General features: G+C 44.6%; 1 protein-coding gene across 2 annotated transcripts in view; it reads left to right on the top strand.

Annotated features, from left to right (window-relative positions):
• LOC113121252 (probable palmitoyltransferase ZDHHC14) overlaps window positions 1-16,614 on the top strand; it is a 30,734-nt gene extending 14,120 nt beyond the window's left edge. Inside the window, exons 5-9 of one of the 2 annotated variants that reach the window (XM_026291565.1) lie at window positions 1,752-1,800; window positions 3,384-3,486; window positions 4,523-4,632; window positions 6,461-6,563; window positions 15,335-16,614. In XM_026291565.1, coding sequence (XP_026147350.1) covers window positions 1,752-1,800; window positions 3,384-3,486; window positions 4,523-4,632; window positions 6,461-6,563; window positions 15,335-15,751 — 782 coding nt within the window. In that variant the 3' untranslated portion in view covers window positions 15,752-16,614. The remainder of the gene's footprint in view (window positions 1-1,751; window positions 1,801-3,383; window positions 3,487-4,522; window positions 4,633-6,460; window positions 6,564-15,334) is intronic. The other variant, XM_026291566.1, reaches the window with a different exon arrangement.
• The last annotated feature ends 1,477 nt before the right edge of the window (window positions 16,615-18,091 follow it).

Below are 18,091 nucleotides of genomic sequence, written 5' to 3'. Positions count from 1 at the left end.
ATCCTGCAACATCTGGGACTTATGTGAGGATCCTGTTTGTGCACTTTAGCTCCGCTTTCAACACCATCATCCCAACAAGACCAAACTAATCCTGCTCTCTGTCCCTAGCTTTATCTGTCAATGGATCACCAGCTTTCTGATAGATGGGCAACAGCTAGAGACAACTGGTGTATTCACATCCATCAGCCGCACCACCAGCACTGGTGCCCCTCAGGGATGTGTTCTCTCCCCTCTGTTCTTCTCCCTGTACACCAACGACTACACGTCTAAAGACCCTTCTGTCAAGCTCCTGAAGTTTGCAGACACGTCAATTCTAAGAAGAATATTTACAAATATTATGTGTGCTTGCAGATAATATAATATTAATAAAATAAATGCTACTTACAGAAAGTACATTTTCATGACAATGACTTAATTTATTATTTTTTTTATAAAAAAAACTTGGGGCCAGATTTACTAACATCTTGCGCCAGCGCAAAACGTCTTTTGGCATTTAAATAGTACTGTCAGGATTAAGTGAAGAATTATTGCTGAAAAGGCGTGATCACAGTTATTTTTGCAACTTCCTTTCAGACACAAAATTTATGGGAGGAGAGTATTAAAATTAATCACAAAACATATGCGCTCATCAAATTAATGGTATTTGCATCATTATTTAATGTCCCCAAAAAACATATCTTAAAGCAGGCTGTAATTTGCGCTACTCTTGGTAGATTGCGCTCATCATTATGGTCATAATGTGCACATTGTCAGTAAATCACCCGCAGAATTTTATGGATTTGCGCTCTAATGCTAATTTGCCTGGTTTAGTAAATCTGGCCCTTATTTTGATTGTGTTGACTGACAATACTAGAGTAAAACTTAAAATTTTGTCGACTTGATTGCACAGATACTATTTGAACTGAACTGAGCTGGATGATGACATAACTGAATTAATAATCAACTTTAAAGTCTTTAACTTAAAATTTAGTGTTTACTATCGTCTTCTTGCGTTATCGACACGATTTTCTTGTTTAATACTGTAAAGCTGTTTTGACAATCTGTATTGTTAAAAGCACTATATAAATAAAGTTGACTTGACTTGAAAGGTGACTTAAAGCTATATGTATTTAATATTGCATTTAAAGTTTAAATGTATTACATTTTAAATATACTAAACTGCAACTTCATCACAATTAAATAATTACATAATTACAAACACATGTAAATACATGACATACAAGTTTATTTTAATGTAAATGCTTTTAAGTTTAACAGTATACTTTAAGCATAAGAGAGAAGTAAATATGAAGTTGCGTATAAAGATGTAGTTCAGTTTAAACTGAGTCAAAAATGTACTTTTTAGTCTATTTGCAAATTATGTGTGTTATGAAAAGTCTATTTTGATTATATGGTTTAATTTTACATAACATGCAATTCAGTGTCCAAAAACACTACATTCAGTTTACACTAGATTATTTTAAAGTATACTATTTCCATTACTTCCATACTTTTTAAACAAAGATACAAGGAATGCTCGCCTGTTTTTTTTTTTTTTTTACATTAACAAATACCTGCTAATGTTGGCATCCATGAATTCCATAAAAGTCTAGGATTTCGAGTGCCTGCAAACATCTGTAAGACAGCAGCTGGCTAATTTCTTATTCCAGTGATTCTTTGCTCAATATGCTGCCTGCTTTTTCATTTGAGACTTGTGTTTCATTTTTCTGTGACAGCATTTCTTTGTTACATAACCAATGCTTTTCCTGCAGGATCCAACAGGACTGGCTTTCTTAGTGCTCTCAAAGACAGCCCAGCCAGATATCCTTTCACTAAAGTGTGTGTGGGAAGAGGCAGTGCAATAGGAGTCTATTTCTGGTTTTCTAACCTCTGGAACACAATTGCAGAAAAGCAGCCCACACTGACTTTCTCTACATCTTCATTGCTATGTGTCTGTACCCCTCTCTTTTCAATGGAAAGAAGTATGTTATTAAATATGGGCTGTGGGAAGTCTTTGCATATCTGAGATTAGCTTGAAAAGGAAAACGGCAAGGAAAGATCTTCTGTCTTACTGCACAAATATGCAGAAGAGTGATTTGTATTCACTTTTGTGTTCATTAGTGAGACCGGCTTCCTGCTCACATTCAATTATTAGCTTGTCATGCATCATGTATTGCTTCATGATAGACTTACTCCTATAAGCAAGCAAGTCAACACATGCTAGTGCCAGCAAAAACCCACTTTGCAAAGTACAAACTGCACATTTTTTTCTTAATCAGTATTTTTGACTTTGAGTTGTGCAGCCAAATTGCATAAAATTGTTTATTTTAATTAACTGTAAATGCTTGCAAGTATACATTTAACAGTAACCTTTGCTATAAGCATAAGACAGAAATTACATGTAAAGATATTAAGTCAAATTTAAGTGAGTCAAAAAAAGTACTTTTAAATTAATATATTTGCAAATGATATGATAATGAAAAATTGTATCGACTCCGGGTTTTTAAACAGTAGTATAAATTAAACTCAGCGCAGATGCACCTTATTGACTAAAATCAGCGCTGTTTGTTTCTGCACTATTAGCACTTGCGGAAAGCTGGCAATTAGCAGATTTTTGTCTATTAAATGTTTGTGAGAGATTCAATAAATGACAAAGAACAGAGCTTTAATCGTGCACATATCCGGAAGTGCAGTGTAGTCGAGTGCACTTTCAGCATTTTAAAGATGCGATTCTGGTTTCTGGATTGCAGTGCTGGAATGATGCAAAAAGCATTAAAAAAGTGATTTAACTCTAGCTGTAACGAGGAGTCAGAGGCGTTCGGATCCATGTGCAGAACTTTATTAAGAGAATGGTCAGACAGGCAGAAATCAGGAACAGCGTCAGGGATATCCAGAATCATAAACGGTAACAAGCAGAGGTCAGGGCAGGCAGCAGAGAATCAGTGTCTGTATAAACGATCCAAGATCAGACACAGGAAGAACAAACAGGGAAAACGCTCGGAAATGCTAGACGGGGTTAAACAAGACTTCGCAGTGAGTGAGAGTGATTGTGCTGCTTAAATATGTGTCTGTGTATTAGCTGCAGGTGTGTGTCTGATTGGCTGATGAATGAGGTGCAGGTGTGGCAAGGTGATTGCGATGCAATGGCTCATGGGGAATGTAGTTGGGGTTCGGTGCAACAGAATGTAAGGTGGTAGTTGTCCAAATGATCTGTCCAAGTGGTCTAGTGTCCATCTGGTGGTTGATGGAAATAGGAGTGCCCTATATAAGAGTTCATGGGCACGCCATCTGATGATCGTAACACTAGCATACTTGAGTCCTTTTTCTGAAGCTGTCAGGTACCTCCTATAATAAGTGGATGCAGTAATACATGTACAGATTAGTATTTTCCTTGACGATTGTACTGTTCTGGAAGTGGTGGTGTGCTTTTTCTCCGTCTGGTCCATCGTGGGACTGTCAGGATTCCATACCTACCTGATCAGCTCCAATCAGACCACCAATGAAGACGTGAGTACCTCCCTTTCAATATTAAAATCTAACTCTTAGAATATGAACTCAATATTCTTTAATTAACGAATGTGACGTGATGTTGTAATTAAGAGTGTTTTATACAAATTCACCCAGGACTGTATGTAATACTCTATGCACAGTTTAGGGTTGAGAAGTTTTTTGAGAAGTCTTTTATGCTTAGCAATGATATATTTTAAAATATAATGAATTCCTGTGATGGAAGCCATTAGTATAGCATGTTTCAGACGTTTTTCTGCTTTTGTGCTCACAAAACATTTATTCTAGTTATCACAGTTGAAGATGCATGTTCTGCTTAATTGTTGTTGTCCAGGATTATTTTTTCATAGATTATTATAAATTCCCGAGAACTTATTTTATTGAAAACACAATTGAGACACTTTTGATCAATCCAATGAATTTTTGTTGAATAAAAATATTTTTGGAAATAAATATATAATAATAATAATAATAATAAATAATAATAATAATCATCATATTACCGACCCCTAAGCATTTGAATGCATGTGAAAGATTTTATTTTTTTCAGAAAATCTGAATATCAGCTCAGTATATAGAATATTCTTTGCTTTTATAAATATGCAAGAAAGAAACTGATACAGTATGTAATTCCATTTTTAAAAGAACAAATATATATATTTCACGGCCATTAAGAAATCTTTACGAGCAGTAAATTTCCTCAAATCACCCGACCGCAGGTTAATTTTGCACCCTGCATACAAAGTTGATTTAAATTTGTCCCTCGGGTCAAGACTGTGAGCCAAGATCAAAAGAGACACTCGGAAAGTCTGACAAATCGTAACAGGAGGACAATTAATGAGCACTTCACAAGACTGGCTTTGAAGGTGTTTCTCACCGTAACACAAAACAGAATCAAGCTATAACTCTCTTCCACATGACCCTGGTTCATCGCTGGGTTTATTAAGGCAGCCTGTCGTCTCTGAGAGTCTCGTTGATGTTGGCAGCTTGTCCCTCTCAGCTACTGTAGTTCTCAACGGTCACATCACTGTTTCAGATCAAAGGTTCATGGTCATCCAAACGAGGCAAAGGCAACTTCAACCCCTACAGCTACGGAAACTTCCTCACCAACTGCTGCGCTGCACTGTGTGGACCTCTGCCGCCGAGGTGAGTGCAGCACATTGATGCTTGTGTCTTATGTTCAGTGTCTGTTCAGATGGAACGCAGTGCTGCACACTGCACAGTATGTACTGTATACGGAGTACTACCTTTATTTAAATCAGATTTTAGGCTATTTTATTTTTTACCAAAACCTTCTATAATTTTAATGTTGGAAAAATATAAGTTATCGGCCATAATGTTGCTTTTAAATGAAATGTTCCCTCCTGGAATGACCTCAATCCGAGCAGCTGAGTTCTTAGCCATCTTCAAGAATCGGCTTAAAACACATCTCTTCCATCTTTATTTGACCCTCTAACTCTAGCAATCTCTATTCTAATTCTATTCTTAAAAAAGGGCCCATTTTATACTTGCATTCTATTTGTTTCTTGAAAAAAAAAAAAACTTTTTTTTATTTTTTATTATACAATTAACAAAAGCAAAAAAATATTCTATTCTTTTTCTATTCTATCTGTTTTCTTTTCATATGTTACATAATAAAAAAGCCCTTGCTATGTGTACTGTGTTAAGCTAACTTAGGCTTGTTATAGCACTTGTATATCATTGCTCTTTTGTTGATTTTGATTGCTTCTATTGTCCTCATTTGTAAGTCGTTTTGGAAAAAATAATCTGCTAAATGACTAAATGAACCTAATTATTGGCTTGTTGCCATTTTTAAATCTATTATCCCCTAAATGTAACAGTTTTAATACTTTTTTTAAAATGATGATAGATTACTAAATTGTTAGAGAATTTGAATGGTGATTTCTTGTTCAAAACTCACCGCCATAATGCAAAATTATGTTGTTATAGATGCTTGCCAGGACTTTGCTGATTGGTTTCTAGGATGTTCTGGATTGCTGCTTTCTGGCCCACCGTGTAAAAAGAGGCCACCTTTAAGACTTGGCTCAGATGTACCTCAAGTTCTTGAATGCAAGTCTGTTTTGCCAATTTTTTTGTCAACTCAGTCAAAGTCCAAAAAATCCAAAAAGCCCTTGCACACCTCGACACTCATGACGTGTGATTGAAGGGTTAGAACAGAGGCTCAAACATGCTTGCTGGACATATAAGAACCAGTGAGGTTACATGAATAAATCACTTCTACAATGTCTTTATTATGGACTTCCATCAGAGGAACAGAAGTCATTCAGGTTTCATTCAAAATATTTGAATTTGTGTTTTAAAATTAAATTTAAATTACATTTATGCATTTAGCAGACGCTTTTATCCAAAGCGACTTACGGCTATCAATTTTTACCTATCATGTGTTCCCGGGGGAATCGAACCCACAACTTTGGAAAAAAAAATTAGCCTCTGTTTGCCCGTCAAAGCTTTGTCCTTTACATCATTCATAACTCAGAATCAGAGAATTGAATTGCAGTCCACATAAAAAGTCCATTTCAAATAAGATATCAATCAGCTTCCTCAGAAACTCATTATCCAGGCACGTTATCAGCCAAGAGATTCATGCTGATCTTGTAGAAAGATTGGCCATCTCAGCGATTCTCACTCATTCAGGCAAAAACCAATCAGCGTTCTCACTCCGGGAATATCTTAGATAACCCAGGAACATTCCTGAATCGCTTCAGAGGAGGCTTGCTGACGTCAAAACCTGCTCACACACCCACACAAGAGTTCAGCACGCCATTGATGACTTTCTCACGGAGCCAGGAACACAAAGCAGAAGTGGGAACAGCATCACTGCTGCCATCTGCTCTGTGTGTGGGCATGTTGAGTCGGAGGAGGACTCCGTGCACACACACACACACACACACACACACATACACATTCCCTGACTCATGGTTGGAATCTATCATCCACTTCTTTCTCTTTGCAGTTTGATTGACAGAAGAGGTTTTGTCCAGCCAGACACTCCGCAGCCTGCGGCCCAGACAAACGGCACCGGCGCCTGCCCCTCCAATCAAGTCCAGAATCACATGGTAAGACGGCCATACTCTGTCCTCTCACCGAGTGTGTGTGTGTCCAGTCTGTTGTGCTTGAGCCGTTGTAATGAAGCCATCTATGTTCAAAGCACTTCAAGGTTAAACAGTGATTTGAGCTATTTAGTGGAGTCCAGGAGTCTGCGACACACACTGCAAATCCGGAATTCAGAGTTTTAGACACATCCCAGACGGAATGCTGCTGTCGGTAAAGGAGGACGCAATAAAAATACATATTCTTAAATAATGAAAAAAGGACAATACCATTCAAATGTTTAAGGGCGGGTAAGATTTCCGAATGTTTTTTTAAAAGAAGTCTCACACTCCCCAAAGCCAGATTTATTTGATCAAAAAAACAGTATAAACTGGTGAAAATTTTGTGAAAAATAATTAGATTTGTTTTTCATATTAATATATTTTAAAATGTAATTTTGAGCAGCCATTACTCCATAAATCACATGATTATTTAGAAATTATTATTATTATTATAAAAAAAAAAAAAGCTTATAAATCATACAGAATGAGTTTTTTTGAGAAAGTAAAAATGCACAGAGTTTCCTGTGAGGGTTAGGGTTAGGGCCATAGAATATACATTTTTTACATAGGGCTGGGCGATATATCTAACGATATGATCATGCGCATCTAATCAGTAAAGCTGCTTTCCGTTATCACCGCTAAAATCTCCATCACATGCTTATAATTGGAGTGGCATTTAATAGACAGAGCCGTAGATCGCTGACAAGCTACGCAATATCGCGTTCATTATCGCAGATGAATCGCCTTCGATAATGAACACGATATTGCGTAGCATGATCATATCATTAGATATATCGCCCAGCCCTATTTTTACAGTATAAAAACCATTGGGATGTCCTCACTTTTCACAAAAACAAACGTGTGTGTGTGTGTGTGTGTGTGTGTGTGTGTGTATATATATATATATATATATATATATAGTCTTCACTACCACTTCTGATCAATTTAATGCGTCCTTGCTGAATCGAAGTATGAATTGTAAAAAAAAAAAAGAATGGTACAATAATAATAATACAACTTTTCCTATCGTTTTTTTTATTTTCTTTCTCTCTATAATACCCTTTTTGTAGTTTCTAGCATGTTCCACTCAAGTTGTCCTGATGTGTTGAATCTGCCGTTGGCGCAGACGTGGTCAGTGATGTCACTGCTGTGAACAGATCAGCTCTCATGATGAATACTGATGCACACTGTCTGGATTCAGCCAAACACATCAGCCGCTGATTAGATGACAATTATTCAGTCCCTTAAGGGATCCAGATGTTTTGAAGTGATGAGTGTGTTATGTAAGCTTTCAAATAGGTTTTAAAATCTGTGTGGCATTACTTAACATAATATTTCGATTCACCAATCCATTAGGTTAGATGGATGAACCTCACACAGAAGTATCCAGGTCACATTTCACCTTAAACAAGTGAACAAATACATGCATGCATACATGAAGAATGAAAACAAAGCCAAAGTATGGACCATTCTTCTTTTTTTTTTTCATACTAATTATGCATTGATTTCATATTTGTATATTAATTTTTAAATCTATAATGGTATTGCATTAGATTGGTCAAAAATGGCATTGGAGACTCTTGTTCTGTTCTTTAGAAATTTATTTTCATCAAAAAACTAAAACATCGATAAGGAATATCACACGAGTCAATGATTTCTGAAGATTCATGTGACACTGAAGACTGGAGAAATGACTGCTGAAAACTCAGTTCTTCAATCTCAGGAATAAATGACATTTTAATATATATTACAATCAATTTAAAGTTATTTTGACAATAATAATATTTAGTTCCCTATCTGTCGGTCACTACGAGTTATGTCGACCGACAAATGGGGTCTCACTTGGGAGGCCAATCATCTCTGATTTTAAGAGAAAACGCCAATGAAATTGGCAAGTGGATTAACACACCTGAGCCACTCCCCGAGCCAGCGGGTATAAATAGGGCGACAGGTGCATCCACTCATTAGATTTTTGCTTCGGAGCCGAGTAGTCGATGAAGAAGATCACTACAAAGCCATTCATCTTTGTTTTTGGTAGAGCTGTTCCTGGTCGGTGTGACGGCGCGTTACAGTGGTGTCCCTGCGAGCGGCGATTCCCCTGGGCGCTTCGGCTAAAAGAGACAGTTCTCTAAAAGAGCAAATCACGGACGATTCGCGTCTTTTTCAAGATGCCGTTTCGTCCGTGTCCTTCTGGATGCGGTCGTTTCCTGTCCTCGGTTGACGGTCACGAGCGTTGTCTGCAGTGTCTGGGCGTCCAACACGCTGAGGCTGCGCTCGTGGATGATTCATGCGTCTACTGTGGGCGTATGAACATGGCAGCGCTGCGATCGCGTCTCTCACTCCTCAAGGGGAGTGCAGCAGACCCCTCTGTCGCCACCCGTCCCGGTCTCTCTGGCTCGAGCAGAGGGCCGCCGGCTGGCGCTCTGGGAGATCTGAGGATCACAGTGAGAGCTTCTCCGCCGGGCCACGCCCCACGGACCTCTCACTCCTCACGCAGCGACTGTCCCGTGCAGCTGCCGATTGATTCTGCTGGGCCGTCTCACAGCGGTCCCAGCGTGTCTTTCGGTGCGCCGCCCGAGGACCAGATGTCGATTGCTGCATCGGGGGATGGGTTATCGACCTCTGAGGATGAAGGTTCGGCGGGGCTGCCCCCCTCGGGTGTTGTCGCTACTGCCGAATCGGACTTGGAGTTGTCGGCCATGCTTGCCCGGGCAGCCGTGAGTATCGGACTGGAGGTGACTACACCGCCCAGCCCCGAGCCCTCACGGCTGGATGATTGGTTTCTCGGCGCGGGACGCGGCTCACAACCTCGTTCTGCTCCGGTGCCTTTCTTCCCGGAGGTGCATGAAGAGGTGATGAAGTCGTGGACGGCCCCTTTCACGGCCAGAAGCCGTTCTTCTCCCTCTTCCATCCTCACCACCCTCGATGGCGGGGCAGCCAGGGGGTACGTAGAGGTTCCCCAGGTGGAGAGGGCGGTTGCGGTGCACTTGTGCCCACAAAACGCCGCCACTTGGAGGAATCGTCCGCGCCTCCCGTCCAAGGCCTGTAAGCTGACGGCCGCACTCGCTGCCAAGGCTTACAGTGCTGCGGGCCAAGCTGCCTCTGCCCTGCATGCCATGGCTATCCTGCAGGTACACCAAGCCAAGGCACTCAAAACCATGCACGAGGGTGGTATCGACCCGGGGTTGATGCAGGAGCTGCGCACGGCGACCGACTTCGCCTTACGGGCAACGAAGGTCACGGCGCGGTCCCTCGGGAAGGCGATGTCCACGCTGGTGGTCCAGGAGCGGCATCTCTGGCTGAACCTGGCTGAGATGAGGGACATGGACAAAGTGCGCTTTCTCGACGCCCCCATCTCCCAGGCAGGCCTGTTCGGCGACACTGTCGAGGACTTTGCCCAGCAGTTCTCGGCGGTACAGAAGCAGACTGAGGCCATCCAGCACATCCTGCCCCGACGTGTCTCTCCGGCTGCCACCGTTCCGTCGCGGGTAGCGCCTCAGCCTGCTCGTCGCCGTGGGCGCCCCCCTGCGTCCTCTACGCCAGCTCCGCCCCGTGCTGAGAGTTCTTCGAGGCCGGCGCGTCGAGCCCCGCGCAGGAGAGCGGCGCCCCCCGTGTCACTCCCGGCTGCGAAGTCCTCCAGGAAGTCGACCAAGCGGCCCTGACACGGGCAACTCGGAGATGCGGAGAACTGCTCTTCAGGAGATGGCGAAGACAGCGCCACTCCTTCCCCCGGAGGAGGGCCGGGCGGAGAATCTTCAGTTTCTGTTTTGTTTTGTTCCGCCACTGGCCGGACGGCCAGTGGTACCCACATTTTCAATAAAAGAGCAAATTCTCCTTCCTCCGAGTTGCAAGGCTCGTGGCTTGACAATGAGCGACGCACAGCTTCCTCACTCTCACCCACGACGCCCCCTTTCGCCAGCGGCCAAGAGGTCGCGGTTCGGAGACGCAATGCCTCTCCACGCGTCTCTGGCCAGTTCCTCCGGGAACACGAGGAGTGTGGTTGCGATGACCCAGGACGCAGTGCCTTCTGGGCCTTCCAGCACGACTCCCCATCGCTGCACCACTGCGGGTGCGTCGACTGTCCCTTTGGTGCCACTTGTACGGTATCTGGGAGCGTGGCTTGCGCTGCCCAACCCGTCACGCTGGCTCATCCGGACGGTTCGACTCGGCTATGCGATTCAATTCGCCCGGCGACCCCCCAAGTTCAATGGCGTGCTCGAGACTTCGGTGGCAGTCCAGGACGCCCCTGTCTTGCGCGAGGAGATTGCTGTCCTCCTGGCGAAGGATGCAATCGAGCCGGTCCCTCCAGCCGAGATGAGGACGGGGTTTTACAGCCCCTACTTCATCGTGCCCAAGAAGAGCGGTGGCCTTCGACCTATCCTGGATCTGCGAGTCTTGAATCGGGCCCTACACAAGCTCCCGTTCAGGATGTTGACGCAGAAACGCATTATCAGATGCATCCAGCCCCAGGACTGGTTTGCAGCGATCGACCTGAAAGACGCGTACTTTCATGTCTCTATCCTCCCCCGTCACAGACCGTTCCTGCGCTTTGCTTTCGAGGGTCAGGCATGGCAGTACAAGGTCCTCCCCTTCGGGCTCTCCCTGTCCCCCCGTGTCTTCACGAAGGTCGCGGAGGGCGCCCTTGCCCCACTCTGGGAAGTGGGCATCAGGATCCTCAACTATCTCGACGACTGGCTCATTATGGCCCGGTCCCGAGAAGAGTTGTGCGATCACAGGGACTTCGTGCTTCGGCACCTCAGTCAGTTGGGGCTTCAGGTCAACCGGGACAAGAGCAAGCTCTCCCCTGTGCAGAGAATCTCTTATCTCGGTATGGAGTTAGACTCGGTGAGTATGACGGCACGCCTCACCAGCGAGCGTGCCCAGTCAGTGCTGAACTGCCTGAGTTCCTTCAGAGGCAAGACAGTGGTACCACTGAAACACTTTCAGAGGCTCCTGGGGCATATGGCATCCGCAGCCGCAGTCACGCCGCTCGGTTTGCTTCATATGAGACCACTTCAGCACTGGTTACACTCCCGAGTCCCGAGATGGGCATGGCGCCGCGGTACACATCGTGTCACCATCACACTGATGTGTCGCCGCCTATTCAGTCCCTGGTCGGACCTTGCCTTTCTACGGGCCGGCGTGCCCTTAGAACAAGTGTCCCGGCACGTTGTTGTCACAACAGATGCCTCCAACTCGGGCTGGGGCGCGACATGCAACGGGCAGGCAGCTTCAGGGTCCTGGACAGGACCTCGACTGCTTTGGCACATCAACTGTCTGGAGTTGCTGGCAGTGCATCTAGCTTTGCGACGGTTTCGTCCGCTAGTGCTGGACAAGCACGTGTTGGTCCGCACGGACAACACTGCGGCTGTTTCGTACATCAACCGACAGGGCGGTCTACGATCACGTCGCATGTCTCAACTCGCCCGCCATCTCCTCCTCTGGAGTCAGACGTGGCTCAAGTCGCTCCGCGCTGTCCACATCCCGGGGGAGCTCAATCGTGCAGCCGACGCGCTCTCACGACAGCTCACTTTCCCCGGGGAATGGCGACTCCATCCCCAGACGGTCCAGCTGATCTGGAGTCGATTCGGGGAAGCTCAGGTAGATCTGTTTGCTTCCCCCGAGTCCTCCCATTGCCATCTGTACTATTCCCTGTCCCAGGCCCCCCTGGGCACAGATGCACTGGCACACAGCTGGCCTCGGGCTTTACGCAAGTATGCGTTTCCCCCAGTGAGCCTGCTCGCACAGACACTGTGCAAGGTCAGGGAGGACGAGGAACAGGTCCTGTTGGTTGCGCCTTACTGGCCCACCCGGACCTGGTTTTCGGAACTCATGCTCCTCGTGACAGCCCCTCCCTGGCGCATCCCCCTGAGGAGAGACCTTCTCTCTCAGGGGCTTGGCACCATTTGGCACCCGCGTCCAGATCTCTGGAACCTCCACGTGTGGCTTCTAGACGGGACGCGGCAGACCTAAGTGATCTGCCCCCAGCAGTGGTAGACACTATCACTCAGGCTAGAGCCCCTTCTACGAGGCAGGCCTATGCTCTGAAGTGGAGTCTGTTCACGAATTGGTGTTCTTCTCACCGAGAAGACCCCCGGAGATGCCCGGTCAGAGTCGTGCTTTCTTTCCTGCAAGAGAGGCTGGAGCGTGGGCTGTCACCCTCCACCCTGAAGGTGTATGTGGCTGCCATTGCAGCCCATCACGATGCAGTGGACGGCCGGTCCCTGGGGAGGCATGACCTGATCGTTAGGTTCCTGAGGGGTGCCAGAAGGTTACATCCTCCTAGGACACCCCTGATTCCCTCCTGGGACCTCTCTATTGTCCTGGCAGGACTTCAGAGGGGTCCCTTTGAGCCGCTGGATTCAGTCGAGCTAAAGTTCCTGTCTCTCAAGACAGCGCTCCTGATCGCGCTCACTTCCATCAAGAGGGTCGGGGACCTCCAAGCATTTTCGGTAAGTGAAGAGTGCCTTGTGTTCGGGCCGGCCTACTCTCACGTTGTCCTGAGACCCCGGCCTGGATACGTGCCCAAGGTTCCCACTACCCCCTTTCGAGACCAGGTGGTGAACCTGCAAGCGCTGCCCCTGGAGGAGGCAGATCCAGCCTTGTCGTTGCTGTGTCCCGTAAGAGCGCTGCGCATATACGTGGACCGCACCCAGAGCTTCAGAAGCTCTGAGCAGCTCCTGGTCTGCTTTGGAGGTCAGCAGAAGGGGAAGGCTGTCTCTAAGCAGAGGTTGGCCCACTGGATAGTGGACGCCATCGCCTTGGCTTACCATTCCCAAGGCGAGCCGTGCCCCCTGGGGGTGAGGGCCCACTCCACACGGAGTGTGGCCTCCTCCTATGCGTTGGCGCACGGCGCCTCTCTGGCAGACATTTGTCGAGCTGCGGGCTGGGCGACACCTAACACCTTTGCGAGGTTTTACAACCTCCGTGTAGAGCCAGTTTCCTCCCGTGTGTTGGGTAACAGGTAATTGGCGGGAAGGGCTGGCTGGGTGTCTCGCTTGCTGCGCCATTCCCCCTAACACGGGGATGTGAGCGCCTTCTTCTCCCAGTAGAGTTCCCCGGTTGGCGTACCCTGGTCGAGCATCCTCCAGCACCCTCGGCGTCAGACTTGGCGGAGCAGTCTGTCGCCAGGCCCAGTACTGGCGTTAGCATGCCCGGAGCCGGTCAGCCCCTGTACTGGGCTAGGTGTCCATATGGCTGGGTTCCCTACGGGTAATCCCATATGTGTTTTCTGCCACGGTAAGGTTTCCCTCTTGGCAAACCCGTGTCTTCCCTTGACAGATCGCTCTGTCAGTCTCTTCTGGCAGCCGTTCCATCCCTACTCCAAGGTAGGACCTGCCTCAGAGACCCTTTCCATATGTAGTACTGCCCCCTGGGTCAGTCCATATCGGTATATCCACATGTCACCTCCCTACGGGTAGGATGTGGTCTCCGTAGCGACCTTTCCTAAAGGCTCGCTTCCCCATTGTCTTGCCAGCTGAAAGAACAAATAGGGAAGATTTGAAGCAATCTTTCACTGAAGGTTGAAATCCCTTCCATTTACTTTATGTGGGCGGAACAGCAGCATGGCCTTCTCCAGCAGCGATGTACTCACCCTTTGGCCCCTTTGTTACCAAGGTCAGTGAATTTGCGCTGGGGCTTTGGGAAGGTTACGACCTTAAGCGTAGCTTTTGTGGCACGCCAAGGCTTGTCAACAATTGCAGCGCCTCAGGGTTGTGACGAGGTTCAGGTTATGGCGTTTTCCATAGGACCCCATTTGTCGGTCGACATAACTCGTAGTGACCGACAGATAGGGAACGTCTCGGTTACGTACGTAACCCTCGTTCCCTGATGGAGGGAACGGAGACGTTATGTCCCCATGCCACAACCTTGAACCATTCGCTGTTGCCGGGACACGTTCTCGGCTCCTCAGCGTAAAACCTAATGAGTGGATGCACCTGTCGCCCTATTTATACCCGCTGGCTCGGGGAGTGGCTCAGGTGTGTTAATCCACTTGCCAATTTCATTGGCGTTTTCTCTTAAAATCAGAGATGATTGGCCTCCCAAGTGAGACCCCATTTGTCGGTCGACATAACGTCTCCGTTCCCTCCATCAGGGAACGAGGGTTACGTACGTAACCGAGACGTTATATTTCACAGCCTAACAATTTAAATAACATAGTTTTACAATATGAAATTGGGGGTTCTTAATGAAAAAACATTCATCTCAATAGTCCAAGAATGGCTTTTTCCATTAAGAAATGTGAAATATGTCCTCAACACGTACTTTACAGGTTTGGTGACATTTACCCAGATATTATTAACGCCTAACTTCTTTTTCTGTCTTTCTTAATTCTTTTGATCAACACACTCTCTAATCTTTATAATCATAACCTTCTAATAATTGTTTTGTCATTCTAACCGACAGACACTGCAGGGCTCCAAAACAGCATAAAACCTTACACATTTCTGACAAGAATTCAAAATGCAATTGCCATTAGTACATAGATGCCCATTTCACTTAGAACGTTTTTAAATAACACTGATGCCAACATGGGCATGACCATGCCAGCATCTAAAACACAACATATGCTGGTGACCAACCGCCAGGTGAAACTGTTGTAATCACAAGCAAGCTCAACAGTCTTCAGCAGTGTGGAGCCCTGTGACGTGTTTTTCTGTAACATTTGATTCTTTGTTGAGTCTGACTTCCTCCTGGCTTTCCCTTTTCTCTCTGTCCTTCATCCTTCAACCCAGTGTGCTCAAGACCAGTGCATTCAGAGCACCAAATTCGTTTTGCAGGCCGCCACCAACCCGCTGCTCCACAGTCAGCCCATCATTCTGGGCGGAGGTGCGCCCCTCCAGGCCAAGACCTCTCTGGGTGGGCCGTGCTCCACTCTGGGCCCCTCTCAGGCCTCGCTGCCCTCCTCTATCCCTGGCCTCAGCTGCGGGGGAGAGCTGATGGCCCTGCGAGACTCTGAGATCCACTGTCACCATCACCTACACCATCAACACTTCATCAGTCCGGAGGAGACGCCCTCCCCGCCTGCAGCCCTGCCCTGCGCCACCCACCTGGGTCACAACGTTCACCCGGCGCAGGTCTTCAACCCCGCCAGCCAGGACTCGCTCCATGAAGACTCTGTGCGGGGTTTGGTGAAGCTGAGCTCGGTGTGAGCTGTTTTTAGTGCCGTTCTGCTGAACTGGACCAGAAGCCATACGGTACTTTACACACACATAACAGCGTCCTCCTGGATGTAATGGAGGCAGCCGCCCCGAACAGTTTCTGGAGTACCAAGTGAGGACCAAAGCTAGTCTTCCAGCTCTGTTATTACCCAAGCTGTATATTTTTTTTCTTTTATGGAAGCTTGTTTCCACTACGGATTAACAATATTTAAAAAAGGTAACTGCGACTGATTCTGACTTTTTTGTTGCAACTGTGACTTTGTATCTCACAATTTGGATTTTTTTCTCAGAATTGCTTGTTTATGTTTTGCAATTGTGAGAATAGATCTCACAATTCTGACTTTTTCCCCCCTCAGAATTCTGCATGTGCATGTGGTCGGGTCAGGCCGGGTGAAAAAAACTGTAAAGATGTCAACTCAGAATTCAGTGAAAGAAAAAAAGAAAAGGTCAGAAATGTGAGAAACAAACTCAAAATTGTAAGTTTGTAACTCCATTCTATGGAGAAAAACCTGAACTATGGAGTATAGTAAATAGAATTAGAGTATATAGAATTGTGAAATACTAAATCAGAATTCTGAGAAAAATGGTCAGATTTGTGAGATACAAATCACAACTGCAAAAGTCAAGATTCAAGATACAAACTCAGAATTCTGAGGAAAAAACCTAGAATTGTAAGATTTAAACTAGTAATTCTAGAAGAAAAAAATCTAAATTGTGAGATGTAAGCTCAGAATTGCAAGTTTATAACTAACAATTCTTAGAAAAAATTCAGAATTATGAAAAAAAAAGGTCAGATTTATGAGATAATCTCACAATTCTAAAAAAAAAAAAAAAAAAAACCTTTAGAAGTGTCAGATACAAACTGACCAAATTTATTTCAAAATAAAGTCGGACTTTATTGAGAGATGAACTTGTAATTCTAGGGGAACAAAATTGTGTGATGTAAACTCACAATTGCAAGTCTATAACTAACAATTCTTAAAATAAGGTAGAATTTTCAGATATAATTCTGAATTCTAAATTAGAATTATGAGATATGAACTCGCAATTCTAAAATTGTAAGATAAAAAGTCACAATTACCTTTCTTAAAAGCAGCTCTATAGAGCACAACAGTGGCCAAGGATTTCATTTCTCCATAAAGATTTCATAAATGTTCTCCAGTAAAGAAATCAAAGCCCTAAACCAAACCAACCAGCTCTAATATGAATCATCATAAACTCAGATATGAAGAAAACAACATAAGACATGAACTGCTCATCCAGTGAAGCACTGTGAATGACATAAGAAACTACAGCTCAATATAAAACAAAACATTTTATTTATATTACAACATATTGTGACTGTGTCGTTTACAGTGCTGCATTGCAGTGCTCGGTCATTGCTGAGCTCTTTTGCAGTGATTTATGTTTCCATAGTAACAAGTCCTCTTGTTGTTTCGTTCTAGTTGAGATTATGGTGTAGGGGAATTCAGCTATTAAAAATATCTTTTAAAAAAGACCTTGAAATCACAGACTTAATGGTTTCTACAGCAGCACATACCGTCTCTTAAAGTTCAGAAGCCTCTTAAAAGGTTCATGTGCTACTGGGGTTCAAATTCAATTAATCTTTGGAGAAAGTAAATGGGATTTTTACTTGTGGAAGCTGACTGTTGTGCTCGAGAAGTGTTTCTTTAAGCTGTCAGTCAGTCAATAAATGGGATCATTTCATAAGAACAGTGTTGATCTGTGGTCCTCCAGTCGTATTAGCTGAGCTGGTGAGATGACAGCGAATCAGTTCAGTGTTCATCTGTTTGTACAGTCTACGATTCAGACGCTCACAAACCCATCTGTCCCAAAGTCTGACATGAGATATGAAACATGCGACGTCACTGCCTTTATCTCTCTCTCTGGGGGTTATGTCGATGATATTAGTGGTATTATCTATGATAATTATGCTTTGGTTATATACTGCATCAAATTGAAACCAGGTGCCAACACATTATGGTCATGTGATTATGTGCCAAAAAGCAGTTTACTGGTGAAAAAAAAAAAAAGTGGATTATTGTGGATGTTAATAAATTCACAACTTTTTAAAAAAACTCTTTGTGATTGTCTTTGTTTACATGTGTCATTAAAACTCATTAATAAACGATATAATAAATGTTTTAGTTATTCTAATTGATAATGTACTAAATGAACAATTCATTTAATACAGTATTTATTAATCTTAGTTTAATGTTAGTTAATAATAATAGTTGTTCACTGTTAGTTCATGTTAATGCAGAGATTTTGATTTTAATAATGCATTAGTAAATGTTAGAAATTAACATTAAGCTTAACGAGTCCTGAAGA

Source organism: Carassius auratus, chromosome 20 (genome assembly GCF_003368295.1).
Source record: "Carassius auratus strain Wakin chromosome 20, ASM336829v1, whole genome shotgun sequence".
NCBI classification, from domain to species: Eukaryota; Metazoa; Chordata; class Actinopteri; order Cypriniformes; family Cyprinidae; genus Carassius; species Carassius auratus.
This window is presented reverse-complemented; position numbering and strand designations above follow the sequence as displayed.